Source organism: Fusarium redolens (genome assembly GCF_020744475.1).
Source record: "Fusarium redolens strain MPI-CAGE-AT-0023 chromosome Unknown BKA55scaffold_16, whole genome shotgun sequence".
In the NCBI taxonomy this organism is placed as follows: domain Eukaryota; kingdom Fungi; phylum Ascomycota; class Sordariomycetes; order Hypocreales; family Nectriaceae; genus Fusarium; species Fusarium redolens.
The window spans coordinates 301,290-326,001 of NW_025763679.1; the positions used below are offsets into that span (position 1 = coordinate 301,290).

Here is a 24,712-nt window from a genome sequence, read left to right on the forward strand (position 1 = left end):
ACGGCAGTATCTTTTGAAGCCAAATTGCATATATCACGGGACGGAATTTTGTTTGCAGCATAGGATAAAGTACACCATTCGCGAATTGATACTTTGTTACTTATGAGCCTCCGTAACTGACACGTGTCGTGACAAATCTTTGTAACCCTGTTGCCTGGCATGGATGTTGATATCTTCCTTGTCGCTTAAGAATTATCAGCCAAGCAGCTATAAGCCAGACTTCCAGACTCCTTTGAGTTTTCATCCGGGTACCCCACAGTAGTTGTTCTGCGCAATCTGTTCTCAAGAAACTGCCGAAACGTCCCGCATGGAATGTCCTCCGAATCATGAAACTCAACTGTAGCCCATTCCAACTTCTTCATCTCTTCATAGCTTCCGTATCGTGCTTCAATGACCTTCATGTTCTGTTTCTTGTTGTCTTCCGAAGTATCCGACCCTTTGAATGCTGTGTCATATGCCTCCAAAACTGCCTTTGTGCAATCGGGCGTGATTAAAAGAGTGCCGAGAACATCTTCGCGACCGATTTCAATGGTTGGGCCGGAATATGGCCAGTCTTCCCTCTTTGGTAGATCCAGCTCAAGCACTCCGCTGATATTCTCGTGGAATTGGACAAAAGGGACTTCAAATAATGGTTCAGACCACTGGACGTCGTCGACGTCATGGAGAAGAGGATCAAGATGAAAGCCGTTCCATGTGCCTCCAAAACCATTGGTAATCTTCAGAAACTCCTTGTAGTCATCTGGTAGTGTAACTTTGAGCCTCTCCTCAAGCGATGAGATCTGCTCGTCTGTAGCTGGTGGCAGATTGAAAAGTGTTGCCGGAGGCTCTTGCTCCATCTCTTCCCAGAAGCCGACGGACTTGGGCTTCGTGTTCCGTTCCAGCTCCAAGAGCACGTCTTTCATAGGTTTTGACTCTATCTCCAGTGGTTTTCGACCGTTGGTAAAACGCTCAGCGAATGTCTCAAGCACGTCTTTGCCAAGGGCCTCAATCTTCTTCTTGTCAACTGGGATCTTTCGAGCCAATACACCTGTAGCGAGAAGTCCACTGAGCTCATGTCGTCCAGCAAGGCGCGAAATGATCCCTTCTTTGTATAAGTTCTGGGCGAGGAGTTTAAGAACTTCTTGAACTCTGGAGTCGTTCTGGACTTCTTCCAGGTCGGAGGTCTGCCTTGAGGCCAACCTGAAGGCATTATATAGAGCACCAGCAAAGATTGAAGCGTCCACGCCAAATTCATAGGCCTTATTTATCTGCTCTTGGAAATTTCCTTCGTCATCTTGTTCCTCGCCCTCGTCAGTGTCAAGGGCATGCTTGGTCGCAGTCTCATCAGATGCTGCTTCACTCCTGTCCTTCTCCGGGATTTCGTCAGGCCAGATGTTGGCAGCCGCGAAGTATGGCTCAAAATGGTGAAGCTGATTGCGTTGCCAATCCGAGGTAGTATCCTGGAGGAGCAGTGATACTAAGCCTTTGGCGGTATTGACTTCACCAAGTACAGAGAACTCTTCGGCCAATTCGACCAGCTTGTTGTAAACCTCCGGAAGAGAAGTGTTTGTTAAGATCGCTTCGCGATCAAATTTGTTTGGTTGAGCCATTGCAATTAATGTGAAGATGCAGGACGATTCACGTTGTTGAGGTTATGATACCGACCTATTCTGGATGTCTCGGCCTGCTTATTCTTGACGTCATGCGGCTCGGGCACTTCTTGATGGAGTCTAGATCAATCTTCCACTTACATAAATAGTATCGTTCAATCGGGTCAGGATTGCTCAGTACGATACGACATGTTCAGCCTCCTATATCACAGGAGGATGATTGGCTGCCCTTTCACATCACAGACTTCATCAGCTCGGCAGATGGTGATAAGCTTGGCTAGTGAGAAAACGCAATGAAGAATTTTCGGGACATAAACCGCAATAGCTCAACATAAAGGTTCTCACTCTTCCTGGTAATGATCTGCTTTTGCTGTTTCTTCATTTTCTGACACGCTTCGTTTTGAGTTGACAGCCCTGTCGGGAGATGACAGTCCTGAGTAACAGGCGAGTTCCGACATCAACTACCGAGTGGGCACACTACTGGCAAGGTTCAGGCCACGAAACGAAACAAGACAAGCATGTCCCTGGTAGCAGAGCTTGTATCCAAGTCATGGACTAATGAGCACAGAAACAGGTAAGCTGAAGAGTAAGAGGCAGCCATTAAACAGACCAGGTAATCAGCAAGACAGTTAGAGTCGGGTTTATTGGTGAATTAGCATCGGAACAAGTCACTTATGAATGCGTGGAACGATGAGTTGTCCTAAGACGGCTTCGTATTAAACAGACAAAGCTAAAACTATGAGCACAGTACCAGACTATCCCCTCTTCATCTAGGTGTTTTGAAACGATCAACAGGACTCTTTTATACATGAAGGTTGACCAGCCACCACTTCAACTCTTCCATCTTCGCTTCAGTTTCCTCCTTTCAGTAAAATAAAACACTACGGCGTCTCCGAGAAAAAAGTTGCTCGCTTAAGCGGAGCAGGGAGAGCCGTTGGAACCAGTCTGTCCTTGGAACTGCTGGTTGGCAGCACCGGGGAAGCCACCCTGGTTGCCACCCTGGAAACCGCCGTTCTGGCCGTTGTTGTTGCCAGCCTCAGGAGCGGGAGCGGGAGAGGGGGCGGCCTGCTCACCACCGTTCTGCTGACCGTTACCGGCCTCAGGAGCGGGGGTAGAAGCGGGAGCCTCAGTGTTGCCGGCGGCAGGGGCCTCGGTGTTGCCACCGGTAGAGCCACCAGCGGAAGCGGCGCCGTCCCAGACCTTGGGGCCGGGCATGGGGAAGGCCTTAGCACCGCCGTAGATGGAGAAGTTGGCGTACTCATCGGTCTCCTTGTAGGCACCGGGGAACTTGACCATCTCGGCGTCGACCTTGCCGTCGGAGCCGCCGGTAACCTTGACCTGAGCGCAAGAGACGTAGTGCTCGGGCTGGTTGACGTGAGATCGGTGGATACCGATGTGCTCAACTCGGAGGAGGTACTCGCCGTTGGGGGTACCCTGGGGGATCTTGACGTCGAAAGAGGCGGCGTCGTAGTTGCACCAGGCGTCCTTGGTGAAGTCACCACCGGCGTTGCAGACACCCTCCTCCATGATCTTGAACCAGTCGCCATCTCCCTTGTAGGACTTGACGTCACTACCAGCAGCGGACATGTAAGCCAGAGTAGGTCCGGGGTGACCCATCTTGGCACCGACAGCGAGCTTGAAGGTCATGACATCGCCGCCCTTGACCTCAAGAACCTCAGTGTTGCCGCCGGTTCCGGTGGCACCCTGGTTGCAGATGATGTCCTCGCCATCAGCGAAAGAGTTGTCGCGGATGTCGGCGGGAGGGTTGGAGGAGAACTTGATGGGGTTGTACTTGGTGGGACGAGTGAAGTCACGGATGTACTGGAAGGACTTGGACTCGGCACCGTTGAGAGCGCTGACGTCGAAGAAGTAATGGGCAGAGGCGACCTGCGAGAGGGCAACGAGGGCGAGAGCGGAGAACTTCATTTTGAAAAAGAGTTGGTTGGTTTAAGGGATAGTAAAATTGATTGGTAGTGCTGGAGACTGGCTCGGTGAATTTGGAACGAAAGGAACGAGAGACTAGCTCTTCGAAAGAAAGACTGAAGTGAATGAAAGAAGATGAAGATCTGTTGATGGTGAGGAGAAAGAAAAAGTCGAGAAGGACAGACGATACGAGATATCTTTATAGATTCTGAATCTCGACTCTCTCGACCTTGAATCTTTGGCGCCGCACAGGGATATTCTGCACGTTGCGCACTCAAAGGTTACACTAGAGCCACTTTTCATCCGGTGGAAGAATATCCTTGGTCCTTGGACTGCCTGACCCCCAGTTCATTCAATTCCAAACGCCAAGAAGGAAAAACCATTTCTTCCCCATAGGCAAAAGTACCTGGTCATGTTGGTGGTCTTCGCTTCATGTTTTGATGTTACAGAGTACGGCGGGCGGCAGCCGCATTTCTAGGGGCTGTTTCAGTGGACAGAATGTTAATGCACCAATCAAGTATGCTGTTTAATCTAACTAAGGTTATTACTGACAGCTGGATTAGGTTCGCTCACAACCACTATTAAACAACCTAAAAAATATGCTTCAAGACGGATAGATTGACTCTAAGCTATGATAAATCAACTAAAAGCAAACTAGAGGAACTATCTTTCCATTTGCAGTACCTCTAATCATCCCATGGATCTCTGGCGAGCAATGAGCCGGTCGTGGATCCAGCCCAAATCAGTCCTCGCGGCGATTCTTGCGGCGCTGATTCAAGTAAGGCGAGACCATGAAACGCTCATTTCAGTCAGGGGGGTCAAGACTTCTGGCGGTAGGGGTCTGGGTAGTGGGGGCCTGGCTGGTGATCATAGCTTCACCAGATTAAGCTGACCGCTGAACAACCTATTATTGTTAACCTTAAACTACCCTGAAATCTATTCAGCGTGGTCATCGAATTTGCAAAATCCATGATTTGTCGTGGTACGAGGGTGGGTTCAAACATTTTTAACATGTTTCGTCGAGATGCTTCAGCTTGTACATGTAAAGCGCTGCCATAACGACTCACTGCATGTTATCGAACCACATGAACTGATCCTCAGAACGATTGTAAACGCCAAGTTGCCCAAAACTCCTTTGTTTTGCTCGACCAACATGTTTTTTTGTATAACTAAGCGGCCTTGGCGGCTCCCCACCACGGGATGGACCATAGCACCTAAAACTTTAGTATGGGTCGATACCAAAACAGTAACTCCTGCGTTTACTAAGGCTGAGGGATTCTGGCTGTGTCCCGAATCACTGGGAGCACGATCAGGTCCAGGCGCAACGGAGACTAGCAAGACTTTACATTGCGAAACTTGAACCCTTACTAGGCCATTTAGACGATATGAGACCCCGCAGACATCTTCCCGCGGCAACTGCCTTGATTCATAATGTTGAATCATCACAATTCTCGTATCGCTTCCTATGCGACCCTGCTCTATCCGACGCAGCTACGGTTTCAGCAATACGCATCGGCCAATGACAGATGATGTGAACAAACAGCCTGTAAAACAGCCTGTAAACTTCCATCGAATGACGTTGGATGCAATAAGCGCATGGCAAATGCTCAAATTGTGGTTGTCTTGCTTAGAGCCTTACAGTTCGCTGTCAACTTTAGGGGCTCGCGATCTTGGCAGGGGCCACAAATAAGCTTATCGCTGAACAGCACATCTGTTTCCATGCATTAGTTCAAGATATGGTTGAGATTGGATGATAATATCTCTATGAATTTAATTACGGTACGGGATCAATTCATTAAACTGATACGTCAAAGTTCAAATGTCATCTCAATACCATGTTTCTGTCAACGTTAAAGTTCCTTGGCGCGTTGTCCGATTACCTAAAGATGAGCTGAGCAAATCTCAAACTTGAGGCGTTGAGGCGCTAAACCCTTACAGGGACGAGTTTGCGACCGCCGACAGCCGAGAGCTGAGAATCGCCAGGCTCGATCCTCTATCGCCTTTCAATGGGGCAAAACATAAGCTAGAAAATGCCAGTATTCTATCCCCGACAACCAATACCCATGAAAGCTGATGATCTTACTAGCTATCTGACTTGTGAACCTGGAAGTTCACGATTGACGGTCAAGAGTGGTCAGGGTAGGCCTGCTAGGGGCAGCCGTCCCGTCATGGGTCCCAGGGCCTAGAGGATCTAGGGATTCCGACACTTCGGGAATCCATACAAACTTTCCGCCAGTCGCTAGGCCAGAATTATCTCTAGATCCCCGCTCTTGTATATGTGCTCTATTATTATCTCGCGCCCTTTCCGCGCTGTAGAAAGATCCCATGATGGTCTCAGCTCCGTTTCGTGGGGCTCATGCTCTACCCATGACTTGCTAGGCTAAACGATGAACTTTTGATATGCTAAGTCGCAGATGCCGTCATAAAGTCCGACGGACATTAAACGTTTGCCTACGAGTTGGGAACTTGGGAAGGAGGTAGATTAAGGCGGCAAATTGATGCTGTCTCAAGGTCTGTCATGAAGTTGCATCAAGCATGCCCCGTTTCTCGTTGGTGAATGGAGGAGCTTACTGTTGCAATGGCCGGGTATGAAATATTTGTGCCGCTATCGCCAATACAACACAATGACGAGAGAGGTGATCATCTCCTTTTTCCCAAAAGTACTTCCAACAACCATAAGAAATGATGAGATAGAACGTTAGGGAGAGAATTTATGCTACAGCAATTGGTCAGTTACTCTGGTATAATGTCTAAATTGTGAGCTCGATGTGTTGTTTGTATTTGAGACCTGTGACTGAGAAGCTTATAATCACCACACAGAACTTAGTTTTAAAACGGTAGGGAGGGAAACTTGTCCGGCATTTTGACTCCTACAACAGCTCTTCTTGGGAACTGCAAACTTGATGCTCTACCCATTCTTCTAGACTGATTTATTTCCCTACTACGCATTGATAGCGATAGCACAGAGATCTATTATGTACGCAGTCAAGGAAAGACACAACTCGATGATCAAATCTTGTCATATCACTTCTGCTGTGGTTTCTTCGCCTCACTTTGGACCTTTAGACCGCGACTCTATGATGTGACGCCATAACCGGTTCTCTGTTTGCATAGAAGATAATGAGTTATTGTTGAGTCTCAACTGGGATCGCAAGATCTCGTTGCTATCAGGGCATGAAGTTTGCACAATGGTATTTTAGATCATATGAACTGCGTTGTAGCATTGCTAGATGCTCACTCCGAGCCCAAGTAGCCAATACTGAGTGACGAGGTATCGGGTTATGTGCTGTCAGAGCTCTCGTCCAGTCAATCTTATGTGTTTTTGGTAGCGCGTGATATGATGATAGCCATGTCAAGCTGGCACATCAGAGAAGCGAAAATCATCTCCAATTGTATACTCAGAGCATGGCTACAGCTTCCATGCCGAATTCAAGCCAACTTGTATCATTTATGAATGCCATCAGTGTTCATGCCGTTATTTTTAGAGATGACAGTAGTCTTGACCAATCACATAATCACGGAACAGATGCGGAAGGTCTCCGCTTTCCATTTTCAGTCTCCACAATTGCCCGCAGGTCATTTTGGCGATTGTCGATAAACTTTACAATCATGAGCAATAACGAAGACGTCAATCAAGAAACACCAGCAAGAGCTGAAGAAATGTGGAAGCAATGGTATAATGCATTGACTTGGGCGACAATTTACTGTCATAATACACTAGTAATTCTATCACTTCAGCGAGAATACTTACTCTCTCTCTGTTGACACTACTGGCCGCAACCATTGTCAATCAACCACCATTCCTTGAGTCGGCAAATGTTCCACTGCCATGAGGCTGCAGGAAAACGATTCCATCCCTGCAAGCGAAACCCAAATCTAGCAAAGCCATTTCTCCAAATTTCCCCTTTCTGTGACAACAGTCATCAGATCAACACAGTCTGCACTTCAAAAGTCGAGAATGCTGATCAACTTACCCTGCATCGCGAAGGGTTGTTTTGACTTTGGTGCCGCTCGCTCCGCTCCGCTAACCCTTCGCTCTCCCCACCCACTTGGGCTGATCCCCGGAATTACCAATTTCCGTATTCTTTCGGCGACGCATATCACTGCTCAGAGCACGAAGCCCACAGAACCCAACGGCTGGACCAATTTATCCCTTGGGCTCTAACTTGAGTCTGATTGCTGAGTTTGGGCCACACGGCTTTTTGTGGTAGTCATAACAGGGCGCATGGCTTTGTGATATGGAATCTTTCTGACATCATTATTTGGTGTTTGGCGTGTCTGAGCGAGAGCCTGATAAGATAAGGCCCGCTCAGTCCCTCAATTTTGGCTGGTCGCTGCACCGAACTCCATTCACTGCAGGGAATGCGTTTGTGATGCTCCCTTTAAAATCAGCAAGTTTGATCAACATGAGTGATTTAAGTCCTCACTCAGTGATTTGCTGCGATGGATTTCGACCCAGAAACCGGGTACCTGTGATCAACAAGAAGCAAAGTTCAGCTCCGCTAATCACTCGGCCATGACGATCATTCACACTACTGGCAAAGCCCCAAAGCCAAATGTAATCTCCCTTGAAGCCAAAGCAACTGCAAGGGGCACCCATCACCCGAAATAATTGACCAAAAGTGAGAATTCGATCCAATGAAACACAAAGTCTATCGTGAAAGTTTCATCTTCGATTGTGATGGCTGCGTCCGTGCTGGAAGTTGTTTGCCGACTCTGGTTTAGTCGCGAGAGTTTCGATAGATCGTCAGCCACCGAAATTGAATCCGCCAATGAAGCGCTGCTCTTCAATGGGTTTGATTGAGTGATAATGCGAGTTTGTCCACAGCTGAGCTGCCTAGTGTGATGGTGTCGTTACACTATCAGTCATTATGTCGCAACCCTTTGTTATTCACTGACCTGTGGAGACTGTTACTTAAACCTACGACACCTCCAGCTGATCTGCGCGTCTGATCAAACCACGAGTACTGACCGTAACATCTCACAATGGGTTCACTGAAACTATCACGAGGTACTAGCGAGACCAGTCGCGCGAGCGATGCAGGTGAGCATCGACTGCCCACGACGCCGGCAATGAAGATTCTCTTCCTCTGCACGGCGCATAACTCGCTCTCTCAGCAGCTGTATCTTATCCTCAGTCAAAAACACGATGTCACGATTGAGTATGCTTTGTCCGATAAAGCCATGATTGAAGCTGCGAACATATTTCAACCAAATGTCATTGTCTGCCCGTTCTTGACTACACGAGTCCCAAGTGAGATCTTCTCAAAGTATCTCACTCTCATCATCCACCCCGGACCGCCAGGTGACGCAGGTCCCAGTGCCCTCGACTGGATGCTCATGGGCGACGATGGCAACGTAGCAGACTCCGACGAACTTCTCAAATCTCAGACCTGGAGCCAGAGAGGCCGGTCGCATTGGGGTGTTACAGTCTTACAAGCTGTTGATGAGATGGACGCTGGTCCAGTCTGGGCATTTGAGCAGTTCAAGGTCGACATCGATGCGCCCGGAGTCACCAAGTCAACACTTTACCGCAAAGAGGTCACCCAAGCAGCGATTACTGCCACCGCCACTGCTCTGCATCGCATTGTCTCGGCAGCTAACGGCTTCTCCGATTCAGGCATTGCAGCAGCTCTGTCGCAACTGTCACTGTTACAGAAACAGGATATTCGTGGCATCTCAGTTGATCTTGTCCCCAATCGCAGTTACAAAAGCCTATCAGTGACACTGCGGAAGCCCTTCCTCGGCGGACCGACACGTCGCCGACCCCTTCTTAAGGCAGCAGACCGCAACTTCGACATCCAATGCGAACCCGCTTGGACAATTTCACGAAAGATCAGGTCTGCTGATTCGCAACCTGGCTGCCTCACAAAACTGTTTGGAGGAGTCGGCCTCTACGTCTACGGAGGTACGATTGAGGCTGGGAGAGATGCGAAATGCAAGCGCGGACCTGGACAGATCGTTGGTTGCAGAGACGATGCTGTTTGCGTCGCCACTTGCGATGGACGAGGCATCTGGATCACTCATATCCGACGAGTGAAGCGCAAGGTTGATCCAATGCTCTGGCCCAAAGTCCCGGCTGTCTCGGGCCTTCTCGACCTCGGCTTGATTGACCAAAACACCTTGTATAGATCAGTATCGCTACGTCCTCTGTTTGGCTGGTCCAAGGCAACATACTCGACCTATCAAGAGATTTGGGTAGAGTTTGCTGCGAGTGCAGGCAAGCGTCAAGTCGCCTTTGTCTACTTCGAGTTCTACAACGGTGCCATGAGCACCTCTCAATGTTCACGACTCATTGAAGCTCTTGAATTCGTCGCTTCACATGGAGCTCTTGATGCTGTCGTGCTTATGGGTGGTGACTCCTATTTCAGCAACGGTATCGCTCTCAATGTCATCGAGGCCAGTGACGATCCTGCGGCAGAGTCTTGGAGGAACATCAATCGCATAGATGACGTGGTGCACATGCTACTCGACGTATTCCCTCGGAAGAACGTCGCTACCATCGCCGCGCTGAGAGGGAACTGCGCAGCCGGCGGCGTGGCCCTGGCAGCGGCTTGCGACGTGGTCATCGCAGGCTCCGAAGTCGTCCTCAACCCCGCATATCGAGCTCTCGGACTCTACGGCTCTGAGTATCACTCCCTGTCCTACGTAGGTCGCTGTGGACCAGAGCGCGCAAAGTATATCTTGCGTGGTATGTTACCCATATCCGCTTCTCAAGCAAGAGACACGGGCCTTGTAGATAAGGTCCTCCCAGCTTCGGGACACTTCCTTGACATGAGGATACGACATCACATCAAAGAGATGAGCTTCATGACTTACAAGCCCGGCAAGTGGAAGTCCAAGGTCGATGTGAGTCATGTCGGGCTTACAGCAGCAAAGACTCTTGAACTCGGTGAGATGGCTAAAGACTTCTGGAGCGCAAGGTCCGAGAGGTACAACACACGACGGCGAGATTTTGTTCGGAAGGTCAAGCCAAAGCAAACACCGTTACGCTTCGCCACTCACAGACGACGCGACGGGGACCTCGACGAGGAAGAGACTGATTCGTTTGACGTCGTCGCAGTGTTCGAGGAGCGAGTCATCGAGAGAATTTTGAAGGAGAGGTTATCCAAGATGGATTCGAGGCTGTTATCCCTCCATGAGGAACTCAGGTCTCACGAGAAACCATCTAGCATCAATGGTGAGACAAGAAGGCCACAGGAAGGCAAGGGTTTGATGTTTCCTTGTTATTATGAAGTAGATACCCACGTTTGCACTTGATTCTAGCTATAATTCAAGCTGTTCTCCATCTCGAAATGAGTTACCAAGTCCCTGTACCAGTACCAATCATTCGCCACATAAAGAGTTTGACAACGTAATCGCTCTCGAAAAAAGAACCCGAACCCAGTAATAATGCTTGAGCATACTCCAGACTTCCTTAGTTGCTGTCACAACCGAACAGCAACAAGACCAAAAACCAATACTCCAGACTTCACCAGGTGCTGTAACAACCAATGTCGCTCTACAACATATTCTCTTGCTTTCCCACCGTCGCATTGTACTCTTGATCCACCACTTCGTCCGATGCAGAGTGAAGTTTCTCGATGAAATGCAGATAAAACCGGCTCGTCTGGAGTACTTTACTTCTTCTCGTCTCCGCCTTGATGATCTCTTCCTGTTTGGATATGTCCTTCTCTAAAGTCATGATCTTTTCTTGTTCATGTTGATGTGTCTTGCTGGTCTTCTGGGTTTCCTCTTCCATCGCTTTCAAAGTGTCTTCAGCGCCTTTAAGCACCGCTTTTGCGTTTTCGCATTCCAGGATACAGCCGTTGTAAAAAGCAAGTAGCTTTTCTGAACAATTTCCCCCCTTGCTCTCAATTATCGTGGCGAGGCTGTTGAATACCTCCTCTAATTGTCTGAGCTCGTCCTGTTTTTCGTCTCGCTCTCTGGCGGCTTTTTGCAGGACGTGCTTGACTTCTTCCGCGTTGATTGAAGGCAAATTCTTTCGGATATTGTGTATCTCCTGTTCGTATACTTTGCTCCAGAATTCAGCAGTTTGGGTCCTTTCGCTTGATGTTCGAAGACTGCTATTGATGGCAAATAAATGGGCAGCTTCCTGTGTGTAGCGATCTAACATTAGCTCCACCACTCATGTGAATAGTTGCGCAGCGGTACTGACAGTTTGACTGAGACCAGATTCATCATCAGCATCAAATGAGGTGGAGGTTTCCTTGGAGTTGTCGTTATTGTTCGATACGAATTGTTCGACCTGTCGCGAGCGTTTTCTGGGGAGCGGCGAGGGTGCTAAGATGACGTCAGTGATGGGTTGAGGTCGCGGATGCAATATATAGAAACATACGAGGAAGCATGTGCCGCTTAAGAGTCGAAGTCCTATCGGGCGGTGGAGGAAGGGAAGGCTGGCGCCGATCGGATGGACCGATTGCACTGCTTACGTTGCTGATATCGCTGAGAACACTCATTTCTCTATCGTAGTCAATCTCTGGTGGTGATTCGTCGCCATCATCGTCGTCAAGCTTGTCCTGGGGTTGCCTCTTGTAAGCTGTACTGAGCCAGCGCCCTGTCATCGCTCTCGCTTGCCGAACGACGGCATCGCGTTTCACCGGGTTTGGCTTGTTCTGTTTCAATGTGTTTTGGGAGTTGGACGTCTTGCTTTCAATCCACTTTCTAGCCTTCGCGCAATCCAAGTTCATGGTAAGTCTGGCTGGCTTGCCATTCTTGCTCGATTCCTGGCGCTCCTTGGCCTTTTGAACCAGGAAATCGCGCAATTCGTCCATGGTAACCCTTGATCCCTCGGTGTGAACAGTTTCAACGGCAAGGGCAAGGTTCAGCGCGGCGTTGGTCCCCCAAGCGGCGACCTTGGGGACGTAATCGCGTGGCAGCCAGTCCCAGGGATATTTCCCACATGCCTTGTAGATTCGATCGACGCATTTTTGCACCTCTGGATGTGCGTCACTGACCCCAACGTCATCGTAGAGGGCTGGTGCCTCGCAGGGGTTGGGATTCATGGCATATAAGGTGCGAGGTTCGTGTCAGAGGTCGAGAGGAGTCGGCGGCAACGGTGGAGAAATGTCTGGAAGATATAGGCGCGCCCCTTTGACGCGAAGAGAGTAGTGAGGGGCGCGATGAAGGAGGGAAAAATATGAATCAGGCTCTGGGCCTGTTGGCTCATGGCAAAAGCAAACATCTGTTGGTTCCGTTTGCTGAGAGCCATCTTTCGGGAAAACTGCAGCCGAGCTCCGATTCATCTCCGCTCTGTGTGACAAGACTAAACTGCAGAGGGAAAAGGGACAAAAGGATAAACCCTTGTAGAGTTTCAGGCAAACGAGGCTGCGTTTGCACGTCCACAAGCGAAGAATCTGTAGGCAGCGTTTGGCTGTTGGTTGTGTAGTTGCTAAATAAAGCCCAACGCTTCAGTGGGTACAAACGTCCCGTGGATTTTAGCGGATAATCCCCCGCGGTGATGATGCTTACCATTAGAGGCTAGCCAGGGCAAACAGGCGGCAACCAACAAATGATTTGAGAGTACCTTGGGCATTGAATAGAGTGCCACTGATTGATGCGCGCTTCTTCAAACGTTTCGATGTCGCTTCCCAACGGGCTTTTTCATTTGGTTGCGGGGTCCACTCCAACGTCTCCGTCAGCCCTATCGTATCTCAATGACACAAGTTATACGGTTCTGTTTGACCATTTATCTTGTTATTTGCTTTTCGTATCACCCGTACCATTCGAATTTATCTCCTCTGTATTACTGACAACCAGAGATCAGACTTCTATGGCTTTCTCCCCCAGATGAAGTAGACAGGAAGATACAAATGAATAGAGGGATTACGAAGCTCCCCTTTAGCCTTCGCCATGAGCACCTGAGTTTCCTCCTTGCCCCATCCAAGGACCTTTTCCAGAAGCATTGGCGTGTATGAGTCAATGGCTGCACATGATTGAACGACCTGGCATTTGCCGACCTCCTTCAGAACAGGGTCTTTAGGCCATGCACCAATTGGGATCTGTCTTACCATCAGCTAACAATAACCTCTTTTTAATCGAGAAACAACTTTACCTTGCGAACCTCTTCATGAACATCCACGAAACCCGCCTTGATCACCTTTTCTTTCCAGTCCATGGCGCAGTCGATAGGCTTTCCAAATTTAGTGCTACTCTCGCGTACCGCTTCGGCCCAGACCTCTGCGTTCACGGCCTTCTTGATCGAGTCATCGTCTGACATGAAGAACCCACGCTGGGCTTGAAGTTCGAGATAACCGCCACTGTTGAGGTTCTCGAACGCACGATCAAAGAACTGCTGCTCATTGCCGATGCATCCTTCAAGTTCTCGGGCATGGATGTAGTCAAACGGCTTCTTGTAAACCCATGGATCTTCAAAGTCATCGACTTCAAAAACGCAGTTGGCAGGAACCCTGCATGAAATATGAGCCTAGTCGAAGCACGGGGTATGGCACTTGATATCTCACCAGTCAGGCTGAATAGGGCTCAAATCTGTCCCGACTACTTCTGCAGAAGGGTGTTCGCTTCCTAAGGTCAGCGATGGAGCTTCAAGTAGTTGCCAAAAGCTTTGACTGACTCTGCGAAATCTATAGCCCAGATGCCAGTACCTGTGCCTAGATCTAGGACACGTTGAGGACTGTCACCAATTGGTGCAGTATGAAGCTTTCCGCCAAGAAGAAGACTGTAGATATGATGAACCAGATCCATACGGTTCTGCTCTTCATCATCGTTTGGCTACATTGAATGATTAGTCGACTTGCACTTGAACTTTCGATAGGCAAGCAAACCAACCACTAAGTATGCACCTTCGTGGAATGCATGATATCGACGGCCGTGCTGTTGAGCTGTTAGACTACTGAGTACCCATGGATCTCACTTGGCCTACCTCATATCTGCATGATGTTAACAAGAATCACTGTCTGTTATGAAGTATGACATCTCACCTATAGCTAAAGATGCTCGATTTGAGAGACGTCATATAACTGGAAGAACCTTCTCTACAACCAACTGTCAGTAACACAAATTACAAGGCTCCCTCATCATGACTGACCCGAGCTCTAACGTGGAGTCCGTTTCTCCGCCATCATCCTACCCCGTATTAGTACGCCATTTGACCGGTAGTATTGGGTATGGTACCTCTGCTTCTAGTACTCTAGGTACATCAGGAGCAGTTTGAGCACGTTCAGCCGTAAGTTGAGCAGCTGAGGAAGCCATTTTGTTGACAATACAAATGCGCTGCAGAAAAACTGCAACTCAACACTGGGATACGCCCCTCTTTATGACATGTTCATGCTTGTGTGCAACTCAAGTGGTATCATATGCTGTATCCCCGCTCGGTTAATATTCAGGATGGATATCATGAGGCCAATTGGGATGGCCACCGTTTCCGCCTTCGGCTTCTGGGGCTATATCCTTGTCGATCGCCCTTGTTTCCCGAGCGGTCCGCCGCTTGTCATTCTTCACATAAGCTACCTAGACTGCCTTGACTAACGGCATAACGGCGATGGAGCGCTGTGGCTACTAATATGGCCTTGAATGATTGACGAAGAGCTTTTCTAATACTTAGACCATCCGAGCGCTTCTTGATAGCTCGTATGCATCTGCATGCATGTATGATGTGGAGATCGTCGCAACCCTGTCTCATGAAGTTGTTGGTCGCACCAAAACCCAGTTTTACACGAATGCACTGCAACCTGCTCGGTATTTATAACCATAAAGGGAAGGCCTTTTAGCCCTCATCACTCGATGCGATCCTGGCAAATTTCACATGCGATTGACACACATTATGCAGTGATTGCTGTTCCCCAGGGAGCAAGAAAACTTCTGACGTTAAATCAGGATGCCAAAATTAACTGGTCTAAAGACCTGCTAAGATATACTAATCCTACCTAAGTCTTTTTGTCACTTAGGATAGAGGTCGTAAAGTTTTCTTGCCTCCCCTAGCTGTTATCTCTATAGACAGGGTCTTGGCAGCCTTTTGCAACAGTGTATACGGCGCCACGTTTAATAGTGCTGGATGTTCAGAGCATTGCGTCAGACTCTCATGAAGAGAGACAAAGTTTAAGATCGAGAAATCAAGCGGAATACTTCTTTGAGATAAATAGAAGCCAAGTCGTCTTTGCATATCCGCCACAGGACGTCAGCCCAGTACCGTCGAGGCTGACAAAGGTTCGGAGCGTCAATGAAGACGAGCAGGCCACCTACAAACCAGACCAAACGCCATTCCCTGACATTTCAACACTTTTAGCATTGCATAAGAGAGCTCCTCGAGGTATTGAGGTGAGGATTTTGTCTTGTGAGGCGAAGCCGGACTTGCGGCGTTGGCCCGCGCGTCGCTGAGCTAGACATTCTCTGGCACGCCACAATGCTTAGGTTATAGCCTTTGACGACAGCACCACTGATACATACGACCATAGGTAGTGGAAAATACGGGATCCCGTCTGCTCTCCCATAGTCAAGCCACTAACCGGCAGATCAGTAGTTGGGTCGGTGACGACCAGCGAATCCCTGCTGTTGTATGTTTTTTGCCGTCTTCTAGAGCTACCTTTTTGCTGTTGCAGTGGACGAATCGTGTATGGCTTCTTGGAAGCCTTCGAGAGCCTGGTGAGGGACGCTGGCTGGGCTGCGGTGCGTAATGCCACTCTACTTGCGACCTTTATTGTTAAACTTTGGTAAAAGTGGCACCTTAATCCGAGGGGACTTGCTCATCTCAAGGAGAAGCGAGCGGAGAACAGCTATGGCGGCCAGGCCGTCTTGTTGCTTTTGATATGCAAGTAATCATCGTGATCCTGACTCGGTGGACTTTCGTCTCGTAGGTCACTGGGGGCCTTTTGATCGTGCAAGTATGTCTGCTGAGGGGCATATGGCTCAAAATCTAGGAAATCTGTCTCTATTTGTTTCTGATCGCTGTGCTACTACCGAATATCAAGCCAAACTCATGTTCTTAGCATCCCGACAAACACCGCTCAAGTCTAGGTCAAGTTTCGAAGACAGCCCCCTGGGCCCCTAGTCTGAGAGCTTAACATCAAGCTCACAATTTAGCCGAGGGGCCAAGGCCTAGATCCTTCATGATGATATCCGCAGCCTTCTCACCGACAACGATCGCAGTGTTGTTCGTGTTGGCACCGACATTCTCTGGGGGAATACTCAAATCAGCCAACTTGAGGCCCTTGGTACCATGCACATTCAGTCTCTCATCGACAACACCATTCTCCTCACGAGGTGCCATCCTGCATGTAGAGATGGAGTGCCATGTCGTGGCAACGTTCTGTCGAACCCAATCCTCAATGGCCTTGTCATCTTCCGCTGAATAATCGAGATCTGTGACATTGCTGAGAGCCTCGTTGACCTCCACCGAAGCGGCCTTCGATCCTGCTGGCCATGCTGGGTGACCAGCTGCGATCTCACCACGGTACATCTTTGTTCGACGCATGATCTCTCGGGATTTCTTGTAAGCCCAAATTTGCTTCTTCAAGTCAAGGTCATCCTTGTCGCTGAGGAATCCAACGTCAAAGTCAAGAGGGTCGTCAAGTCCAGGGCCGGTAATGTGGACGTGGCCGCGAGAGTATGGGTAAGCAGTGTAGTTGCCAACGGTAACATATTGCTCCTCTGGAACAGTTGAGGGATCTCCAAGGAAGCTTGATATACGTTAGTTTATCCACCTATAAGATGCATGAATGACTTTACCATGATATCATCCCCATCAACATCAAAGGTCGGTTGGGGTGGTCCTTGAAATCCCGGTCCCAAGCCTTCTGGAACTCAGGCCCAAGTGATGCAACATCAGCTTCTGTAGGTCGGAGCTTGGAAGAAATGTCAATTGCATTCCATCCTAACATGGAGTCCTTAGAGTCAATAAACTCTTGACGCTTGTCGGGATTTCTGAGAATTCTGTCGGCTGTTTCGTGGGGTTGGAGATTAGTTCTATAAGGATAGAGGATGAGGTTGTGATCCTGATACTCGTGACCAACTCCAGGTAGGTCAACCTTTACGTCGACGCCAGCTTTCTTGAGGACCTCGGGAGCACCGATACCAGATCTCTCAAGCACAGGTGGTGTACCGAGAGCACCGCATGAAACCACGACTAGTTTTCGAGCCTTGACACTCAACTTGGGATGTTGAGTTGGTGTGATCTGAGCTTGGAAGGCAGGGTTGGGTGTATACTCGACGCCAACAGCTCGCTTGTCGTCATCGAGAAGAACACGTACAACCTTGGACTCAACAAGAACATGAAGGTTCGGATACTTCTTGTCGTCGATCTTGTTGTGAAGATAAGCCGTGGCGGTATCTTGTCGACGACCATCTTTGGAAACATATCGGAGCCAGCGCTCAACACCATTGTTGGCGTTGAGAGTTTGCAAGTCATGAATCTCGGGCCAGCCGACCTGAGACACAGCGTTGATGAAGTCACTCTCTGGGTTCTTGGAACGGTATGTGCCGTCAGAGATATGGACCGGGCCGTTAAAGCCGTGATGTTCCGGGTTACCTCGGCCATGGTATGTCTCAAGCTAAACGGAATTAGCCAAAATTTTGGATTACCCCAGAATATCGCAATATGCATACCTTCTTCAGAAATGGATAGATCTCATCAGCAGACCACCCAGGCGACTTCCAAGAGTCGAAATCCGCTCGCTGAGCACGAGTGTACATCATAAAATTGATCGATGAGCCTCCACCAAGTGTTCCACCGCAGGGAACGATGGACTCACGTCCAGCCAGGCGTTCTGACTTGTTAGCCTTGTAGAACAAGGTCGTGGTGGAGGTTGGCAGCAAGTGATCCAGGAAAAAGACAGGGTTCTCGATGCTGTCGACCCCACGGTTATCCTGTCCGCCCTCAATGAGGAGGATAGAAAGATTTGGGTCAGCCTCTGCTAGACGCCCGGCAACGACACATGCTGCTGTTCCGCCTAATTGACATAATTAGCAGTGTTGGTGGGTTAGTTTCGACAAGCGTACCTCCAGCGATGATAACGTCGACTTCGGCAATGTCGCTAGCGAGTTTAGTATATAAACCCATGGTTAAAACTGGACGATCCTTCGGCAACGGGGTTAGAAGGTCGGAAATGGGATTGGAAGAGGGTATTGAGCGAGCCGTGCTTAATGATTAAGAAAGAGAATGTCCCTCGTGAGGGGAAGTTATATATATATATACCTGCAGCTCGGTGTTACCATGGTTGTTCCCTGCGGGCAATCAGCCGCAGGTTAACCCCGCGCGAGTCACCTGCAGGTCCTTCAATATCTCAGCAACCCATCTCAGGACCCTTAGGAGCAGACTTTACTTGACGTAGAACGTTTCAACTGGGGTTGTTCAGACGCTGACCTAGTCGGGGTACGTTGCACCCATCTGGGGCAATCTGAGAATGGTAAGGTGAGTTCCCCATATCTCTAACTGGAATAAGGCTGGTGGATAGAGGGAATGAACTCCGGGCACCGGGCCGTGTTGAGAAGTGAGCAGTGAGTGGCTCATGAAGGCTCTCGAGACTCCACTGGCTGTGCACCTCGGGGGTTGTTAGCTCAAGCCTATGGGTCACTTGAGCGGTCTAGACACGGAAAAGTGCTTGGTTGTTCTTTGGATGCAGCCCAGGTCTGGAATTGGAAAGGGAACAAGCTGTAGCTAGCCCTGATTTGATCCCTACCTCGGTTGCTCGGTTACTCTTTGCATCGACGGTTCAGCTCTGGAAAACGATCAATTGAAGACACATGACGACTCAATTGACTTGTAGCTAGTCATTGTTTGCCACTTGAGCCATACCATCGCACAGCTAACCATATCTAGCTCCTTGCACTAACAATTTCTTCTGTGCTACCAGCCCCGTTGTGCAAAGTGTCTCACCGGAGCTGCTCCACGTAGCTCACCGAGCCTGTGCCGAGCTAGGGCAACCCGGTCGCAGATCATGTCGGCGAAAAAACCTTAGCTGCTGGGTCCGTTTCTCCTTCACGTCGCGCTTCGGAGTCGAGATATCCATTATTAATTAAGTACGTTATGCTAGTGATCGTTTCTATGACTCTAGACGCTTCTAATTCTATAATCTCCGAGCCACGTTTTGTGGCGTAGTTCGTTCGCTATGTTTGGCAAGCTGAGAATGTCACCGAAATGCCGTCTCCATCTTTCAACTCCCCTCCGTCAGCCCTAGTGCATCAGGGATACGAGTAAGGATCCTTCAGGTGCCGCGTCGAGGACTGTGAGCTGGCATCATCCTCGTCGTGCTTGGGCATGACTGTGACATGCGTCTGTGTGACCTTTGTGATACCCGGTGGCTGGGGTCTGTTCTCGCTGTCGGTTACTTGACCGCCTGCGTCAATGCGCACTTCCAAGTTTCTCCCTGTAGACGAAAACATGGCGCCCTTTCCTGTACCGCCTGTGCGATTGGAGTTGCCCGTCTTTTTGTTCGAGACTGCAGCTCTGACTTTGGAGCGCAGATCGGTACCGTCGGGGTATGAGCTGTGATCTCCGGTTGCACGAACAACTCGCACGATAAGCGCGGAAATGTTCATCTCAATGTGAAGCTTGAGCATGTAGACGAGAGGGTGGAATTGCACGTAACTATGCGAGTCAGTTATTGAGGTTCGGCATCGGCCTTTTGGAGCTGCGGCTTACATGAAACCATTGCCTATGGACATGCTACCAATGAGAATGACATCCAAACTCATGGATATGACAATCATAATCAGGTTGTATCGCATCAATGGCTTGTACTTGGTGAGACCATTCGCGATGAGCTTGATGCGAATAAGGTAGACGAAGTAGCCGTGCAGGGTTGCGTCGATGACCAGGAAGAGACCCTTCTCAATGCGATCCCAAATGTAGTTGATGTCGTGAAATCGCTGAGAGATTTGGAGCTGAGCGGGAATCCAAATGCAAAAGACACTGATGTTGATAAGGCCGAGAATGATAGCTGTTACCCATCGGATCTTGATGGCGTTTCGTCTGTCGACCATAAGAAGTGAAATTCGGTTGATGATGATGCCGCAAATGCATTGAATTTGGACAACCCAGGCGCAAACTATAATACCAGTTAGTTTCGTGACTGGAATACGTTCGAGGCATATATCGTACGGAGAACAAAATAGATCCAGAAGCTAGAGAATACCGATCAGTGATGAGTCCTTGGAGTCAGTGCAATTGGAGATAACATACCTGGGAGCAATATAACCACGAATAAAACACCACGACAAGACTCCAATCAGCATTGAAGCCAACCATTCAGCCCAAATCATCCAGACATAGGCCTTGGCCCGTCCTGTGCGCTTCCACTGATCCCATGTTTGCCTTCCCGCTTTCTGGCCTGTGAAGATTCCTACAGCGAGGGTGAAGCCCCAAATGATACTGGCGACCAATTGATCGGTGGTACTAGGCTTTACGTTCACGTAATGATCCGGTATCAAGAATCCCGCCATTGTGAGGGTCCGATTGGGGAGATTAAATGAAACAAAGAGAAACAAGCAAATAGCCAAGAAAGAAAAAAAACAGGGTTGCGACAGGAACACAGTCTTTAAGCAAGAAAAAGAATGGAAATCCCTGCCAAGCCCCCCGAAGTAGATCGGAATCTTGCATGATGGGTTTTTTTAGAGGCTCCAGAAGCCCCGGCAGTCTGGTGAATAGACTGGGATGGTGAATCCATAGATCTACCAGATGAGCAAATGAGAAGTGCGCGCAGTGGCGGACCGCCGTTCGCTAGTCTTTTCTGGAGTAGATGGCGTACAAGATTATTCCGTGCTAATGGATAGGGGCTCGTTTTTGTATGGCTAACCGCCTGTTCCCGTGGGCAGCACGTGGATGTTCGAGTCATTACTGCAGGCTTAGTTTGGGTTTCGGTTTTGCTAGTAGGGGGTCTTTGCCGTGCCAAGTTGGATGAGGGTTGTGGATGGTAATTTCTTTGGAGTTTTGATGTCATTTACTTTCTTTACGAGGTGGAGCTTGGCAATTGAGTTGATAGAGTTGACTCTGAGGGGGGATACGAGCAGACATCAGACTCTCCGATACTTCATTGACGGTTTCGCATTAGAGTGGGCCTAATTGATTGTGAATGGTTTCGGGCAAAAGACCACTGAATATCCTGCAGTAGTGATTACTCCATGAATCGGAGGTTTGAAGCTCAGCGTTGCAATCCGCCAATCTCCCGCAAGTCTGGATGTCCAATAGATGGATCTGAGTAGATCATACCTGATCTGGCTAGTCATCACCACCAATCGACCATCCCTGATGGATGACCTGCTTAAAGTAGACAAGTCTGTCTGTGCTCAAGCTGGAGACTCAACTGACTCGATCTTGTTGAGGCAAACCTCTGGCTCCCTCTTGAGACTACCGGGACGGCACTCTGCCTCTGCCTCTGCCTGTCCAAGTCGCGTGGCAAAATGAAGCTAATTGATGAAGATTCTGTTAATTCCATCAATCGTGTCTCCGCTCGGGGTGTGGAATTCCCGTGACTTGAGTCAGCAAACAATCGCTTGCTCAGGGACAATCGACTTGTCGAAGAAATCCATTCAACCCCGCATTAATCTTTGGTCGCCACGCCGACGATCGAGCCAGTCTGCCAGCTAAGATGCAGGGTAGATCGAGGGGGAGATTGAGTTCAGAAGCCTCACCAACAACCTTTTTGTAGTGGTAACCTTGTCAGATCAACCGATATTCCTTTCGCAAGGCTGGGAAAGTATCTTATTGTTGCTATTAGATCCCTCGTAGGGATAAACGGGATCAGTTATGGAGAGCCTTGGCTCGCGTACTGAACCAGTTTGTGTCTAAAACAAAAAGCCGGCTAGAAAGTGCTCGCGCGGTCAGCTGTTGTGATCGCTTCTCCCAGGTTTCTCTCGACAATCCGTTTTGTGATGGCGTGTCATTCGTACTTGTTTTCTTTGTATTTCATTCACCTCTCTAAATGTAATCGATTGTGCTCTTGCATTTATGGCTTGGTCAGCCTGCATCTGCGATTGTCAGCACGGCAGGATGGTGTCAGAAGTGGAACCGCCTGTGCTGCGCGACACCAACAAACACGACGCGCCACTAGGAGCCTCAACAGCATCTGCTTGTTGAATTGTTCTCTGATCGTCAATCGCTGTCTGTGTGGCTTTATGTCACTATGCGACAAATTGGTGAACGTAAATATCTGTGAAAGCGGAGTATTCTCACTCAATTGGATGCGTCATTTTCCGTCACCGTTACGAAGACTTGACAACGCCCATCCCATCAAGAGTCTAAATGATGGATCACTTCTTCACCTATGCTTCACTTCCATCAACGGGATGGTTTAGACTTCTGACTGTCCTCCCGTCGCATGATGACACATCCGAGATCTCATGCGAGCTGCATCATCACGAGTTAGCCAAGTGCCCTCGGTATGAAGCCATATCGTATACGTGGGGCAATGAAGATGCATCAGAGCGAATGCTAGTCGACGGCAAAATCTTCAAACTACGTCCAAACTTATATGCAGCTCTAAAGGCTTTCAGAAAGTCTGATGAACCAATTGTCATCTGGGCTGATGCCATTTGCATCAACCAGCAAGATGAAGTGGAGAGAAATCACCAAGTCTTGCAGATGAACAAAATTTATTCGCAAGCACAAGCAGTCGATGTCTGGTTCGGAAGCGCAAACAAGTCCTCTGACACAGGTGTCGCCTTTCTGAACAAGTTTTATTCACTTGTATATCACGACGTGAACTATCAACAACTGTTGCCCGCTTCTGCGCCTTTGGATAAGCGCGCGATCTCTATTTATCCCGAGTCGATGAAATCGTTTGAAGACTTCTACGCGCCTATACTCGGACTTCTCGATGACCCCACATTTGCAGCAGACATGAGCCACGCTGTAGCATTTCTGGCAAACAGCTGGTGGAGGAGGATATGGACTTTGCAAGAGAGTGTACTGTGCTCTAACGTCATCTGCTGGTCCGGTCCTAAAACGTTCCCCTTCGAGAATATTTTATACTTCTCATACTTTCTGTACTATCTCATCAATCATAACGTCTGGAAAGAGGCACTTATCCCACCAGAAATGACTCTTGGCGTCCTGAGACGCGTTGAGGATTTGCGCAAGGACATGGTGGCTTACAAAAGAATCGGGCTAGCTATGGCGCTCTACTCAACATGGAATCGTGCCGCATCAGATCCTCGAGATAAGGTTATTGGCCTCTTGGGTATTGTTGGGCCACGGGATGATCTCCAGCCTCAGTATTCGTGGCCAGTGGAGAAGGTCTACAGAGCCGCGATGCGTGCTGCACTCGTCGAAGAAAGTAACCTCATATGCCTTGGCTTGATCTCCGAGAAAAAAGAGTCTCGGAACAAGAAGCTGGCGTCTTGGGTTCCTGACTTTGCACTTCATTCTGAGCCATTCAAAGACTACATCACTTCGTTGTCCAAAGTACTCGCAAAAAGGCCTATTTACGATATTTGTTTGAGTCAAGCAGGTATTGCACCGACCATACGGACGGAGAAAGACGACACTGTACTGGTCCTGAAAGGTCTACATGTAGATACCGCTTCCAAGGTTGGCGCCCAAGCTCCAGGTCCCCATTTCCAGAACAAGAGCGAGCCAGGCTTTGCAAACTGGAGGAAGTTTATCAAGGATACTTTGAACGACTGGCAAACATTAATCTCACCAAAAGACCAATACCTCGACAAGGAATCACAGGGCGTAGCTTTCTGGAGAACAGTACTTGTTGATTTGAGACAGGGTCAGCATCCCACGCCCGCAAAAGGGATAGGGCCCAGACGGCTTGACAAGAATGATCTGGAGAAGCTGTCGCAACTCGATACCCCAGAAGGCTTGGAGGATCTCTTAGATACATGGCAGTCATGTCTTCGACCCATATACCGGCAACTTCGGTTGATTGAGCAATTCAACCGACGCTTCTTCAGGACAGAAAAGGGCTACATGGGACTGGGTCCACCAGATATCCAACCTGGTGACGCAATCTGCGTCCTGTTGGGCGGATGCGTGGCTTACGCCTTGAGGAGGAGTGCAGATGAGACCTGGATCTACGTTGGCGAATGGTATCTGTCATTCTTCTGTCCTATTTCATTCTCAGCTACTAACGTACTAAAGCTACATACATGGGATCATGGACGGAGAGGCCGTTGCTAAAGCAATCAAAGACAAGATTGACTTCGTCGAGTATCGTATCGTCTGATCACTGGAGAATCTGCCGCAAAGCTTCTTCCCAGGTAAGCCGCTTCTTTATCTGGATACCAGAACAAGGATGGAATAA

The 24,712-nt window shown here is 49.0% G+C and overlaps 8 protein-coding genes across 8 annotated transcripts; 2 read left to right on the top strand and 6 right to left on the bottom strand.

Annotated features, from left to right (window-relative positions):
• Positions 1-95: 95 nt before the first annotated feature.
• On the bottom strand, positions 96-1,644 carry BKA55DRAFT_578584 (uncharacterized protein). Its single transcript, XM_046193731.1, has one exon. The coding sequence runs from the start codon at positions 1,587-1,589 to the stop codon at positions 186-188; it is 1,404 nt and encodes a 467-aa protein (XP_046044941.1). The 5' UTR covers positions 1,590-1,644; the 3' UTR covers positions 96-185.
• Positions 1,645-2,222: 578 nt separating this feature from the next.
• On the bottom strand, positions 2,223-3,669 carry BKA55DRAFT_578585 (glycosyl hydrolase family 61-domain-containing protein). The gene has a single exon (XM_046193732.1). The coding sequence runs from the start codon at positions 3,513-3,515 to the stop codon at positions 2,502-2,504; it is 1,014 nt and encodes a 337-aa protein (XP_046044942.1). The 5' UTR covers positions 3,516-3,669; the 3' UTR covers positions 2,223-2,501.
• Positions 3,670-8,350: 4,681 nt separating this feature from the next.
• Positions 8,351-10,792, top strand: BKA55DRAFT_578588 (uncharacterized protein). The gene has a single exon (XM_046193733.1). It carries the CDS (start codon positions 8,499-8,501, stop codon positions 10,770-10,772), a length of 2,274 nt encoding a protein of 757 aa, XP_046044943.1. The 5' UTR covers positions 8,351-8,498; the 3' UTR covers positions 10,773-10,792.
• On the bottom strand, positions 10,793-12,895 carry BKA55DRAFT_741837 (uncharacterized protein). The gene is made up of 3 exons (XM_046201486.1): positions 11,851-12,895; positions 11,671-11,795; positions 10,793-11,607 (listed from the first exon to the last, which is right to left on the bottom strand). The coding sequence occupies exons 1-3, from the start codon at positions 12,515-12,517 to the stop codon at positions 11,014-11,016; spliced, it is 1,386 nt and encodes a 461-aa protein (XP_046044944.1). The 5' UTR covers positions 12,518-12,895; the 3' UTR covers positions 10,793-11,013.
• Positions 12,896-13,227: 332 nt separating this feature from the next.
• On the bottom strand, positions 13,228-14,844 carry BKA55DRAFT_622584 (S-adenosyl-L-methionine-dependent methyltransferase). The gene is made up of 6 exons (XM_046196788.1): positions 14,646-14,844; positions 14,556-14,566; positions 14,301-14,364; positions 14,086-14,243; positions 13,567-13,921; positions 13,228-13,513 (listed from the first exon to the last, which is right to left on the bottom strand). The coding sequence occupies exons 1-6, from the start codon at positions 14,721-14,723 to the stop codon at positions 13,283-13,285; spliced, it is 897 nt and encodes a 298-aa protein (XP_046044945.1). The 5' UTR covers positions 14,724-14,844; the 3' UTR covers positions 13,228-13,282.
• A 1,695-nt stretch (positions 14,845-16,539) lies between these two features.
• On the bottom strand, positions 16,540-18,525 carry BKA55DRAFT_520791 (GMC oxidoreductase-domain-containing protein; the record flags this gene model as incomplete). The annotated part of the gene is made up of 4 exons (XM_046188458.1): positions 16,540-17,146; positions 17,196-18,016; positions 18,072-18,415; positions 18,465-18,525. The coding sequence occupies 4 exons, from the start codon at positions 18,523-18,525 to the stop codon at positions 16,540-16,542; spliced, it is 1,833 nt and encodes a 610-aa protein (XP_046044946.1).
• Positions 18,526-19,163: 638 nt separating this feature from the next.
• On the bottom strand, positions 19,164-21,236 carry BKA55DRAFT_131466 (uncharacterized protein). Its single transcript, XM_046184835.1, has 4 exons — positions 20,647-21,236; positions 20,566-20,588; positions 20,107-20,512; positions 19,164-20,052 (listed from the first exon to the last, which is right to left on the bottom strand). Exons 1-4 carry the CDS (start codon positions 20,904-20,906, stop codon positions 19,647-19,649), a joined length of 1,095 nt encoding a protein of 364 aa, XP_046044947.1. The 5' UTR covers positions 20,907-21,236; the 3' UTR covers positions 19,164-19,646.
• A 1,471-nt stretch (positions 21,237-22,707) lies between these two features.
• BKA55DRAFT_520896 (heterokaryon incompatibility protein-domain-containing protein) lies at positions 22,708-24,634 on the top strand (the record flags this gene model as incomplete). The annotated part of the gene is made up of 3 exons (XM_046188466.1): positions 22,708-23,949; positions 24,127-24,497; positions 24,550-24,634. 3 exons carry the CDS (start codon positions 22,708-22,710, stop codon positions 24,632-24,634), a joined length of 1,698 nt encoding a protein of 565 aa, XP_046044948.1.
• Between the last annotated feature and the right edge of the window lie 78 nt (positions 24,635-24,712).

What these genes read in the sequence shown, in the direction of transcription:
- BKA55DRAFT_578584 (XM_046193731.1), bottom strand. Translation starts at nt 1,589, where the DNA reads ATGGCTCAACCAAACAAATTTGATCGCGAAGCGATCTTAACAAACACT.
- BKA55DRAFT_578585 (XM_046193732.1), bottom strand. Translation starts at nt 3,515, where the DNA reads ATGAAGTTCTCCGCTCTCGCCCTCGTTGCCCTCTCGCAGGTCGCCTCT.
- BKA55DRAFT_578588 (XM_046193733.1), top strand. Translation starts at nt 8,499, where the DNA reads ATGGGTTCACTGAAACTATCACGAGGTACTAGCGAGACCAGTCGCGCG.
- BKA55DRAFT_741837 (XM_046201486.1), bottom strand. Translation starts at nt 12,517, where the DNA reads ATGAATCCCAACCCCTGCGAGGCACCAGCCCTCTACGATGACGTTGGG. An exon ending in TAAGCGGCACATGCTTCCTC is followed by an intron (nt 11,796 to 11,850) that starts GTATGTTTCTAT and finishes ACGTCATCTTAG; the next exon opens with CACCCTCGCCGCTCCCCAGA. An exon ending in AATCTGGTCTCAGTCAAACT is followed by an intron (nt 11,608 to 11,670) that starts GTCAGTACCGCT and finishes CGCTACACACAG; the next exon opens with GAAGCTGCCCATTTATTTGC.
- BKA55DRAFT_622584 (XM_046196788.1), bottom strand. Translation starts at nt 14,723, where the DNA reads ATGGCTTCCTCAGCTGCTCAACTTACGGCTGAACGTGCTCAAACTGCT. An exon ending in ACGAAGGTGCATACTTAGTG is followed by an intron (nt 14,244 to 14,300) that starts GTTGGTTTGCTT and finishes CATTCAATGTAG; the next exon opens with CCAAACGATGATGAAGAGCA. An exon ending in TGGGCTATAGATTTCGCAGA is followed by an intron (nt 13,922 to 14,085) that starts GTCAGTCAAAGC and finishes TATTTCATGCAG; the next exon opens with GGTTCCTGCCAACTGCGTTT.
- BKA55DRAFT_131466 (XM_046184835.1), bottom strand. Translation starts at nt 20,906, where the DNA reads ATGGCGGGATTCTTGATACCGGATCATTACGTGAACGTAAAGCCTAGT. An exon ending in CGTGGTTATATTGCTCCCAG is followed by an intron (nt 20,589 to 20,646) that starts GTATGTTATCTC and finishes GGTATTCTCTAG; the next exon opens with CTTCTGGATCTATTTTGTTC. An exon ending in CTGGATCTATTTTGTTCTCC is followed by an intron (nt 20,513 to 20,565) that starts GTACGATATATG and finishes CTGGTATTATAG; the next exon opens with TTTGCGCCTGGGTTGTCCAA.